The sequence below is a fragment of the Ranitomeya imitator genome, chromosome 6 (genome assembly GCF_032444005.1).
Source record: "Ranitomeya imitator isolate aRanImi1 chromosome 6, aRanImi1.pri, whole genome shotgun sequence".
Lineage (NCBI taxonomy): Eukaryota > Metazoa > Chordata > Amphibia > Anura > Dendrobatidae > Ranitomeya > Ranitomeya imitator.
In genome coordinates, this window is record NC_091287.1 from 404,454,132 (window position 1) to 404,466,804 (window position 12,673).

Below are 12,673 nucleotides of genomic sequence, written 5' to 3' on the forward strand. Positions count from 1 at the left end.
TATTTGCTTCCTGGAATAGTTTGGGCACTCCATATACAGAGCCCCTACATGCAGGAAGAGCAGAATCCCCCCTAAAGTGACCCCGGTTTGGAAATGATACCCCTTTGGGAATTTATCTACAGGTGTAGTGACTATTTTGACTCCATGGGTGTTTTCCAGAAACAAGCAGTAGTGGATGTTGCTGTGTGAAAATTGCAAACTGCCATTGAACTGACCTGTACATTATAGTGACCAGTTCGTTGTAGTGCCCAGCTCATGCTTCTGGAGACATGCACCTGTAAATTAGGCGGGCTGTCATCGCTACAGAAATGTTAAACATGTGGAAGCTAAATGTGGTTTAGGCCCAATGTGGGGTTAAAAAGGAAGGGGGGCATTTGGATATGGGAGCGCAGAATTTGCTGAATTACTTTTGCGGGGCAAGGAGCCATAGCACTTTCCAGAGCCTTTGTACTACTAGTAATATGGAATCCTACCAAATTTCCGTTAATAAATTACAGACCCGAGTGGAGACTTGCTTTGCTTGTGAATTGAGTTGAAGCTTTTATTGGGAACATTTTACATAACGTTTGGATCACATTTATCCAGCACTCTACAATCTGCATTTTTATTGGGGTTTCCATCAAAATTGCCGAGTGACATGATTCAAATGAAACCCCAGAAGTAGCCACTGACTATAATGAGGCAGCAGCGTTACTCTGAACTTCGTTTGGCCTCTGTTCAACGTTGTCCTTTTTTTTTCCTTTAAGATGTGCACAACACAGTGGCGGACTGAGCTTTTATGCATGCCTAAAAAGAGATATCGCCGGATCACAGGTCAGATGGTGTCCACAGTGCCTCCATCTGCCTCATTATATTATTATTATTATTTATTATTATAGCGCGATTTATTTCATGGCGCTTTACATGTGAGGAGGGGTATACATAATAAAAACAAGTACAATAATCTTAAACAATACAAGTCACGACTGGTACAGGAGGAGAGAGGACCCTGCCCGCGAAGGCTCACAATCTAGGGATTCTGTCCACCGGTGGTTCTGTCTGAATCATGCCTTCCAGAGATTTACATGGAAATCTAAGTGTAAGAGTTCAGCGTAGAGTGCAGGATAAATGTGAGCCGAGCCTTACTGTGACCTTTGGGAGGCAGAATTAACAAATGAACAGAAGGTGAAGAATTGGTTTTATTTATTTTTTACGTTGCTCCTCATGCAGTATGAGAAGGCGACTTTATTTTTTGGGTCTGTGCCATTACAGCAATACCAGGTTTATATTATGTTTCTTTATGTTTGGCTGCTATCAAACACTAAAATATGCTTTTTATTGCACATCCCCATATTTATATAGCTATAATTTTTCCATATTTCGAATGACAATCATATGAGGGCTTGTTTTTTTATGGGACGAACTGACTTTCTTATAGGACGAACTGACGTTCTTATAGGTACTATTTTCAAGCACATATTCTTTTATTGATTTCTATTCCGATTTTTGAGAGGCAGAATGAACAAAAACCAGCAATTCAGGAATTTGTTGTTTTTTTTTTTTGAGGGATTGTGGGGGGTTTATGCCTGCGGTAAAATTAATAACTCTGCTATATTTTTCGGGTCAGTACAATTACAGCGTTTTGACGCTTTTACACAATACAAACTTTCATAGAAAAAAATATTTTTGCATTGCTTTATTCTGAGAGCCATAACTTTTTTATTTTTCCGCTGACAGAATTGTATGGCGGCTTGCTTTTTGTGGGACAATATGACGTTTTTATTTACACGCATATTTTTGATCGCATTTTATTATTATTATTTTTTATTATTATTTCTTTATATAGCACCATTGATTCCATGGTGCTGTACATGAGAAGGGGTTACATACAAGTTACAAATATCACATACAGTAAACAAACTAACAATGACAGACTGATACAGAGGGGCGAGGACCTTGCCCTTGCGGGCTTACATTCTACAGGATTATGGGGAAGGAGACAGTAGGTTGAGGGTTGCAGGAGCTCCAGTGTTGGTGAGGCGGTAGCTCCGGTGTTGGTGAGGCGGTAGACTGTCCAATGACATATAGGTGGTGTGATGTCAGGGCAGTGTAATTGTAGAACATGTTGAAGACACCATTATCTTGAAGACCACTATCCCATAACATTCTTCTAGACAATTCCTGCTTCAAAATAATCTGAGACAGTGAAGGCATGGTGGCTCTTCTGGCGCCTTGACTGGCCAAGATGGCGCAGCGACAGATTGGTTGATGTGCTATTTTCATAGAGTGTAACTTTGATCCTCATATCAGAGGCTTTTTAGTGGGTCCTTATGCTACCACTAGCCTTCCTCTAGAAAAAAGTCTAGTAAATTACTAGCACAAAGTCTTGTTCTAAAAAGTTTCAGCATAGTATTTTGGGGCAGGGTGGTACCTCTATGGGTGCACTCTTTGTGCCTTCATTGGGCAATAGGTTCGGTAACAGATTTAGGTTAGCTATTTCCACAGGGTGTGATTTTAATCCTCATTAGGGGCTGTTTAGTTGGTCCATTCCATTAGAACATCTCGAATATGCCCTCCAAACCTTCCCTCTGAGCACACGCTTATTCAAGATAGTCTTTTAGGTGAATACATGCACCTTTATGGGTGTCCTCTTGGTGCTTCACTTGCCCAACATGGCTCAGTGACAGATGGGTGCCACCTACATCGTGTGTCCTCTCTATCCTTGGATCAGGAGCTTCTTAGTGGGTCCATATGCCACCAACCACGTCTAAAAGATGCCCTCATACAAGGAGTCCTGGGGACTTTAGGCTGAATACAGTATGTTTCTTGAATACCAAGTGTTAGATTTATGACAAGTATAAATGCTTGCAGGACAGATGCGGTAATTCCGATGGTCCCATTGGGATGGTCGCTTCTGCTAATACCGCTCTATGGAAAACATTTCCTTCTACAACTGAGGGAACACTGTCTCCATCCACCCAAGCTGCGGATTACATTATCCTGGCTCGAAGAACAAGAGAACATTTCTGGTTGGGGATTAGTACATTTTGCCCCTGTGAAATGATTATTAGTGACGTATCGCCTTAATTCAAGCGTTCCTCTAACACCTTCACCCAAGGTATCTCGAATTACCCAACCTGAGACTTGATATAATCACCAGTGACTATGGCGCCAACGCTTCTAGACTTTCCGTTCTACGGTTCATCCAGAGAGTCAAACACCCAAGAAATGTTGTGATGTGGCTCAGTACAGGACGGATCATTCCAAAATGTCTCTGCCTGGACGTGGGAATTGTTCTTCTCACTCTGAAAATCATAGGAAGGATTGAAACCACAGGACCGGAAAGTGAGGATATAGGAGGGTCTGCTATGTGGGAATGTAAATCACTGCCATTAATACAATCCTGACCGGCTAAGGGTGTTCTAAATAATCAAGTGGAAAACATACAGTCTACATGTAAAGGAGGTAGATAGTTTATTCACTGAGTCATAGGTCAGAGTGAGCATTACGGACTGAAGGTGATGACACAGCAGAGTTGGACTTTTAAGTGGAATGGTGAGGGCCATGACAGTAGGGTGTGCAGAGCAACAGATATGCAAACAAGGATAATAGGAAAAGATGCTGCTGGAGAGCAGATACATACAGAAACATCAGGGTTCTATATGCAATCTGGTATCTTGCAGCAGGAATACGGTTAACCACAGGAATAGCAGAGACATACATAAAATAGTGTATCTTGCAGCAAGGATGCGGTTAACCACAGGAATAGCAGACACATACATGAAATCAGGTACCTTGCAGCAGGGATGCAATTAATCACAGGAATAGCAGAGACATACGTAACATTGGGTATCTTGCCGCAGGGATGTGGTTAATCACAGGAATAGCAGAGACATACAGTACAGAGACATACAGTACAGACCAAAAGTTTTATGGTGTTCACTGACGGAGTTAACTAATGAGACAGTTTTTTCAGGTTTGGTCGTTCCATACTCGGCGATAACAAAGATTTTCTTTTTGGTTTATTTTTGTTTTTACATAAATAAATGTACCGTATTTATTGGATCAATATTTTTTTTCATTTTTGTTCTTTATTGTGTGATATTTTATACTTACACACACACGTGCAGCTTGCACATGTTCACCTTAGGAGTTCTTTTTTTTTTTTTTTTTTTCTCTCTCTCTCTCTCTCTCCTTAGGAGTTCTTGTTTTTTTTTTTTTTTTTTTTTCTCTCTCTCTCTCTCTCTCCTTAGGAGTTCTTGTTTTTTTTTTTTTTTTTTTCTCTCTCTCTCTCTCTCTCCTTAGGAGTTCTTGTTTTTTTTTTTTTTTTTTTCTCTCTCTCTCTCTCCTTAGGAGTTCTTGTTTTTTTTTTTTTTTTTTTTCTCTCTCTCTCTCTCTCTCTCCTTAGGAGTTCTTGTTTTTTTTTTTTTTTTTTTCTCTCTCTCTCTCTCTCTCCTTAGGAGTTCTTGTTTTTTTTTTTTTTTTTCTCTCTCTCTCTCTCTCTCTCTCTCTCTCTCTCTCTCTCTCTCTCTCTCTCTCTCTCTCTCTTTTCAGGGGTAAGTAGAGATCTGCTGCGTTAGCCAAAGACTGACACTTTTGGTACAATCTTAAGTATTGACAAAAAAATGAAACATTTTGCAGAGTGAGGTTGTATTATGACTTGGGACAGCTTTGGAGTCTTAGGCTAAGTTCACACTGCGTTCGCAGCAGCCCGTTCAGCACATACGCTAACGGGCTGCTGCTAGCGCAAGTGCCGGCGTTCAATGGCGCTAGCGCAGATAGAGCAGCTGCTAGCTCTATCTGCGCTAGCAGTGACGGACCCGGAAACGCTGCAGCCCGCGTCTCCGGGTCCGTCACTCAATGACGGCACATCCCTAGCGCACGCCCATTGTGGGCGTGCGCTAGCGATGTGTCCGACATTGCAGTCAATGGCGGCCGTAACGGACTACGTTACATCGCGTTTATGCCGCGGTGTAACGTAGTCCGTCTAATGGACTGCCTTGACGCAATGTGAACCCAGCCTTACTGAGGCAAACTACAGAACTTCTGTGGGGTTTTTCTGCAAATTCACACAGCTATAGAGAAGACATGGAGGTATTTGTTATTATTATTTTTCAATTGCTTTTCAAATGCATTTGAATTGAACAGAAAAAAAAGAAAAAAAGTTGAGGCATGCCTCATCAAATGCTGCATTACTCTACTACTCAATTAACAATGGACAGAATAACCTTGTAATAGTATGGTAGGCAGTGGTGATGAGCGAACGTGCTTGGATAAGGGGTGTTATCTGAGCATGCTCGGGGTTAACCCAGTGTCTTCAGTGTACTTGAATAATATGTTCAATTTCCCGCAGCTGCATATCTTGCGGCTGCTTGACAGCTGAAACTTATGCAGGAATTGCCTAACATGTTTGAATGATGCCTAAGACAGTTTTATTTTTAAAGAGCTTTATTTGCCGCCATCATGTAAAGTTTCTAGGGTCAAAGCTACTGTACAGTCCAAGGTAAAGTTTAACTAGTCCATCACACACACACTAGCTGGTAAAAGGAATGTTAGCAGACCAGGTCATGTCAGATAAAGCGACTTTGAAAAGTACTCACCATAACCTTGCTGCTGGCCAGGATAACCTTGCTGGCTTGGGTACTGCTGTTGCTGAGGTGGGTAGCCTTGCTGTGGGGGTCCCTGATAGGACTCTTGCTGTTGAGCATACTGTGTATTCCCTAAATGTGAATTTAAAAGCACACAAAATTAATAAAATGCTTACCTCAGAAAGTGTCACACCATCACAACCAACACCAAACAAGGAAACAAAAATACAAAACCAATGTTTAATAGTTAAAACGCAACACGCCAAAAAACCAAACAAACAAAAAAAAACAAACATAGGGAAGTCTGCCCACAAACGTAATAAAGCTAGTTTTGCAAGTCTGGACTGCGGCATTTTTGTCGGAGAAGTATCACAGTATTGTGGCCGTGATCGGAGGAGCAAAGAAAAGGAAAATTAAGAGACAGCTGAAAGAGAACAGACTAGCTAGACGAGATCAGAAAGCTGGATCCTACAAACATTATGTGTGCATGAAAATAGAGCTGAAATATCAATGGTTTTGTTGGGTTAGGTTCATTTAGCAGAGAGAATTAACATGTTTTAGTCATGTATGGTCAGTAGGGGGGTTGTGAACAATTATTGAGTGGGTGGGAGCGGGTGCCTAGCTTTATTGTATAGGAGTAATAAAAAAAATAAATAAAAATAAGCCAGCACTAATTCTATTAAAGCTTAATATGGACATTGTGACAATACCCTCATTCCGGGATTTGCAAACGGAAATAGGATTGGTATGTATGTGAGAGTGTGTGTGAAGGTATATAGATACCTCCTTCGTAGTAATGTTGTGAGGAATCCTCGTAAGGCCTATCGTAGCCTTGTTCAGGATACGACGGTTGCTGATAACCGTAATCATTATGACCTACATCAATTCGACAAGAAACAGGAAGAAACGTTAATGGCCTTATGCTGGAGATGCATATAAGTAGCTCTACTTATTTCAGCTTATATGTCACATATAAGAAAGTATACAGTAGTATGCAGCACATAAAAGAGTTGGACAGCGCTCCCCGACTATCCAGCAATCACTACACATCCGACAGGTTAGGAGTCTCAGGATCTGCCCATTGTCACATTCTTTAGATGCATTTGTAATAAAAACCCATCATGAAAATGCACACATTATATCCATTATATATAGAGAAAACATGTCGGAATTTCAACGTTAGAGCATTTTACAATGGTTAAATATCTGGCAAGCAACTCTTCTAGGTTTGCTATAGTGTATGACTGCACCCACAAGATGGCGAAATATGTTAGCAACTTTGCAGACTATGGAGCCATTACAGAGTTATTTTGACAACTGGGGCAGATTCGCTCCAAAATTCACATTAAAAACTACATCAAACACACTCTGAAGACATATCCTGCTAATGTCAATGGGAAATCCGCAGTGCTGTTTATATAGCGAGGATTTTTCATTCCCTAACCAGGTTTTAAAAACTGCCCCATGCAGGGAAAAAAGTGATGAATCAACGCTTTGATGTGGATCCCTAATGTGATCAACACCAAACTTGAAATTGAAGACAAAATGTATGAAAATAGAATAAGAGCATCAGAAATAATAACTGCATAAAAAAACTATGTTAGATCATAAAAGAAAACTATTAAGTGGTTCAAGGTGGGTCCAATGGGGATTGGTACAGTCGGGCAGACTAAAGTAGAATGATGCCCATTCATCAGTTGCTAATTTGTCAATGTTATACGTGGTCAGAGAAGGTCTGGATAGTCTGCCAGCAAGTGAGCTGTTCTGAGTGTCTCGTCCTTCCAATTCAGAGGAGCACGTCCTTCTATAACTATGTGTTTGTATACAGATCACAACATACAGGCTTCTGGACTGAACCTTAAGGCGTCTCTTTAAGACAGGCAGCAATGCCCAGACGGACTGCAGGTCTCCTTATGGAAAATTACAGCCTCAGATATAAATAAGGCTACTTTCACATTAGCGTCGGAATCTCCCCGTCGCGATGCATCGGGCAGAGATTCCGACGCTAGCGTTTAACACACTGCACAACGGAGGCAGCGGATAGCGTTTTTTGCTCCCGACGGTCCGCCAAAGCACGACGCATCCGTCGCACGACGGATGCGAAGTGTGGCAATCCGTTGCAATGCGTCGTCAATACAAGTCTATGGAGAAAAAACGCATCCTACAAGCACTTTTGCAGGATGCGTTTTTTCTGCAAAACGACGCATTGTGACGGATTGCAGAAAACGCTAGTGTGAAAGTAGCCTAAGCCTGTAAGTTTTGTCCCGGAGACCTGCAGACCATCTGGTCATTGCTGTCTGTCTGCAGACTGAGAACATAGGACTAAGGCTTTATTTAGATGAGCATATAATACAGATGTGTTCATTTAGGAAGTTCAGATAGTTTTGTCTTACATAAACTGCACGCCTGAGTAAAGAAAAAAGAAGATCCCATAAAGAGAACATCTGCATAGCATGCGATCTTTAAGGATCTGGATGAAACTCGGATGATGTTTCATGCGCTCTCATACCCCAACCGAAAACTGACAATGTGTCTACTGTTTGTGAACTGAGTAAGATTGGAATTGCCAAATATCAGTCACTGCAAATAATTACTACAATTACCTGTGACCTGCATCCATAATTCCTGGCAAAAAAAGAATGGGAATCACCTAGAAAATTCCTTTGTGAAAGCTTTGTTACTTAGGTATCTGCCAAGACAAAGTTTAGATTCCAGGAACGGTGAAAACTATTAGTACTCCACCATAAATTAGATAGACTTTAGAAAAACCACTGAACATATGAAGAACAAGACCTATAACTGGAGACAATTTTATAATAGATGGCAAATAGTAGAGAAGGTGAATATCACAAGTTACCCTGCGTAGAAAGCCATGCTCACACGTTCAGAATTTCTCCATTTTTTTTTTTTACCTAAGTATTTATAAGCTAAAACCAGGAGTGAGTGAAAAATGCAGAAGTGGTGACATGTTTGTAATATACCTTTCCTCTAATTAAGGCTTACAAATACGGATGTAAAATGCTGACCAAATACTTAAAGGGAACCTGTCACCCCGAAAATCGCGGGTGAGGTAATCCCACCGGCATCAGGGGCTTATCTGCAGCATTCTGTAATGCTGCAGATAAGCCCCCGATGTTACCTGAAAAAGGAGAAAAAGACGTTAGATTATACTCACCCAGGGGCGGTCCCGCTGCTGGTCAGGTCGGATGGGCGTCTCCGGTCCGCTCCGGCGCCTCCTATCTTCTTTCCATGACGTCCTCTTCTGATCTTCAGCCACGGCTCCGGCGCAGGCGTACTTTGCTCTGCCCTCTTGAGGGCAGAGGATAGTACTGCAGTGCGCAGGCGCCGGAAAGGTCAGAGGCCCGGCGCCTGCGCACTGCAGTACTTTGTCTGCCCTCAACAGGGCAGAGCAAAGTACGCCTGCGCCGGAGCCGTGGCTGAAGATCAGAAGAGGACGTCATGGAAAGAAGATAGGAGGCGCCGCAGCGGACCGGAGACGCCCATCCGACCGGACCAGCAGCGGGACCGCCCCTGGGTGAGTATAATCTAACGTCTTTTTCTCCTTTTTCAGGTAACATCGGGGGCTTATCTACAGCATTACAGAATGCTGCAGATAAGCCCCTGATGCCGGTGGGATTACCTCACCCGCGATTTTCGGGGTGACAGGTTCCCTTTAAAGTGTGAACAATAGGTAACAAGCGTCTATTGTGAGAAAGCTACTTTAAGGAAATGTGAAAACGACGATTCGGCTGCAGAATCTGAAAGCGCTAAAAAAGCAAATATTAATTTTTATGTATAAATGACTTGCTGGTCATTCAAGTGTGAGAAAGTGTTTGCCTCCTTCCTGATTTCCCATTGTTTTGCATGTTTGTCACACTTCAATATTTCAGATCGAGAAACAAATTTAAATATTAGACAAAGATAACAAAAGTAAGCACAAAATGTAGTTTTCAAATGAAGGGGGGTTTTTTTAATTAAGGGAAAAACAAATCCAAACCAACAGGGCTTTGTGTGAATGTGATTGCCCCTCATCCCTTAAAACATAAAATTAACTGTGGTTTATCCCATCTTTGGGAAGCGCAGAGAGTGCGCGAAACAGCTGTCGTCGTTACTCTGCTCACATGAGCTCCTTGTTCACTCTCCCAGCCATGAAAATTTTAATGGATTTCTAATAAAGTCAAGTCACGCTTCTGACCGGTGAGTGCCCTCCTTTCTTTTTCTTTGCCACAAGTTGATTTTCATGTGATTTTCTGGAGGAGCACCCGGCGGCTTGAGGTGGAATCGGAACTGCTGATTTGAAAGCACTCAATGTGCATAGGACTCGAAGGTCTTAATGTGGAGGGTGGTGCCTTCCCTTTTCCTTTTCTTTTTTGCAATCCAGGACAGGGCAAGGTCTTTGATGCCAAGGGAAGAAAGAATCTGTAGCAGTAGGCAGTGGTCGACTGTGTCGAAGGCAGAGGACAGGTCAAGAAGGAGGAGGATAGAGAACTGTCTGTTAGCTTTGGCTGTGAGTAAGTCATTAGTAATTTTTGGTCAGGGCAGTTTTGGTGGAGTGGTGGGGGCGGACCCCAGATTGGAGGTTGTCAAGGAGAGCGTTAGATGAGAGGTGGGAGGAAAGTTGAGCATGGACATGCTGCGCAAGGAGTTTGGAAGCAAACCGGAGCAGTGATATGGGGCGATAGCTGGGCATAGCAGTTGGGTCACAGGCGCTGGGAAAGGTCCGTGAAGCCCAGCGCCTGCGCACTCTAGTACTTTACGCTGCCCTCAACAGGGCAGATAAAGTCCGCCTGAGCAGGAGCCGCGACAGGAAGCAAGGAAGAGAACATCATCTCATGATGATGGGAGGCGCCGTATTCAAACCCTCGACGCCCATCGGACCGGACCACCTACATTACAGAATGCTGTAGATAAGCCCCTGATGGCGGTGGCATCAGCTTATATACGAAAAAGTAGGTGACAGATTCCGTCGCCCATGATGATGGTGGGGATGTCAGCAGAGAGAAAGTGAAAGTTTTTAGAAATAAGGAAACCCACTCCTCCGCCTTGTCTGTTGCCAGAAGGAGGAGTGTGGGTAAAGTGGAGGCCACCGTAACTCAGTGCAGCAGGGGAGGCCGTGTCAGGGGGCGTCAGCCAGGTCTCAGTGAGGGCCAGGAAGGAAAGGTTGCGGGAAATAAAGAAATCGTGAATCATGTGGATCTTGTTGCAGATGGAGCAAGCATTTCGAAGTGATCCAGAGAGAGGAAGCAGGTGGGGTGGGGTCAGTGGCACAGATTTTAAGTGTGAGCGATTGCGGTAGTTTCTCTTAGGCCTCGTTCACACTTCCGTTTTTACAATCTGCACAGGATCCGTCAAAATGTTGAAATGACGGATCCTATGCAGATTGTAAAAAACGGGCGCACTGGGCCCGTTTTTCTGATGGACCCGTCGAGGCTATGTGCACCTGTTGTGTACGCATACACAACACAACCTATGTTAAAAAAAAATAGCAATATTCTCACCCTCTGGCATCCCGCACAGCGTTACCAATGCTTGCGGTGCTCCTGGCAGATGGTGTCTTGAGAGACCGCGACGTCATCGGGTCATTTCGCAAGGCATTACTGGGAACGGCAGCTGCCGGGAGCATCGGTAACGCTGCGCGGGACGTCGGAAGGTGAGAATATTGCGATTTCTTTTTTTTTAACATTATATCTTTTTACTATTGATGCTGCATAGTCAGCATCAATAGTAAAAAGAGAGAGAGAGAGAGAGAATTTCCCTGACTGGAGATTCTTCCACACATGCTCAGGTTCAAAAGACGCGGGATTCCTGCTTTTCACAGTCAGCGACGGATCCTGCGTTCATAGGCTTCCATTATAGCCAACGACAGGCAGCACAGGATCCGTCACTGGGCGATTTTTCGACGTACAGAAAAACCATTCCTCTGTGCGTTGTCCCCGCCCGACGGACAGCAATTTTCCGATGATCCAGTGCACGACGGATGAAACTGATTGCCATCTGTCACAATCCGTCGCTAATACAAGTCTATGGGAAAAAACAGGATCCAGCAGATAAATTTATTGGATCCGTTTTTTTTTCAAAAATCAACGGATTTCAACGGGAGCTAAAAGACGGAAGAGTGAAAGAGGCCTTAGTGTGAGAAGTATAGGGGTGAGGATTAGTGGGATGTAGGAGGCGGTGGGGGGGCCAGGATTGGGGGATATGTTGCCAGCACTGAGCAGATGCCAAGAAAGGGAAAGCAGGTGGGTGAAGGAGAGTGATGGGCTTATATTATAATAATAATTTTATTTATATAGCACCAACATATTCCGCAGCGCTTTACAAATTATAGAGGGGACTTGTACAGACAATAGACATTACAGCATAACAGAAATCACAGTTCAAAATAGATACCAAGAGGAATGAGGGCCCTGCTCGCAAGCTTACAAACTATGAGAAAAAGGGGAGACACGAGAGGTGGATGGTAACAATTGCTTTAGTTAGTCGGACCAGCCATAGTGTATATAGTATAGTATAGCATAGTATATTATATTTTAGTAGGAGAGGTCTGAGGTTAAGGAGCAGGTCTGCAGATGAAGCAAGGTAGGGGGGGTATGAGAGAGGGGGGATAGTTATTTGGATCGAGGGTGATGGGGTTTGGGGATAGCGAAGGAGAGTAAGGATTAGTGGAGCAAAAATGGTAAGGGCAAATGTGAGCATGGTTAAAGAGCAGGGTAAGAGAAGAAAAGGTAAGTAAAATTAGAAGACAATGATTAGTCTTACCGTCTGACCGATTTCTGGACTATTTCTGGTATATTTCTGATGTTACACTTGAAAGCTGTCACACTTCAAATGATATCACCTCCTTGTTCAGATGTGACAAGTCGCTTCAATGGATCCCACTGATTCTGAGATTGTTTTTTGTGACATATTGTACTTCATGATAGTGGTAAAATTTGTTTGATGTGACTTGCATTTATTTGTGGAAAAAAAAAAAACCTGAAAATGTGGAAAATTTGGGATTTTTGAAACTTGAAAACAAGAATCCACAGCTCAGAGCAATGAGTTTCAAATGCATGTATGCGCTCTTTTTCAGAGCTTGGGGTCTATCAAAGTGATCAAAACAAACC

General features: G+C 43.0%; 1 protein-coding gene across 4 annotated transcripts in view; it reads right to left on the reverse strand.

Annotated features, from left to right (window-relative positions):
• Positions 1-12,673, reverse strand: part of SS18 (SS18 subunit of BAF chromatin remodeling complex) — a 77,138-nt gene that overhangs the window by 6,918 nt on the left and 57,547 nt on the right. For 2 of the 4 annotated variants that reach the window (XM_069731230.1, XM_069731231.1), the window contains exons 8-9: positions 6,351-6,443; positions 5,580-5,699 (exon numbers count right to left, since the gene is read on the reverse strand). In XM_069731230.1, the coding sequence (XP_069587331.1) occupies positions 5,580-5,699; positions 6,351-6,443 (213 nt within the window). The remainder of the gene's footprint in view (positions 1-5,579; positions 5,700-6,350; positions 6,444-12,673) is intronic. The other 2 variants (XM_069731233.1, XM_069731232.1) reach the window with 1 other exon arrangement.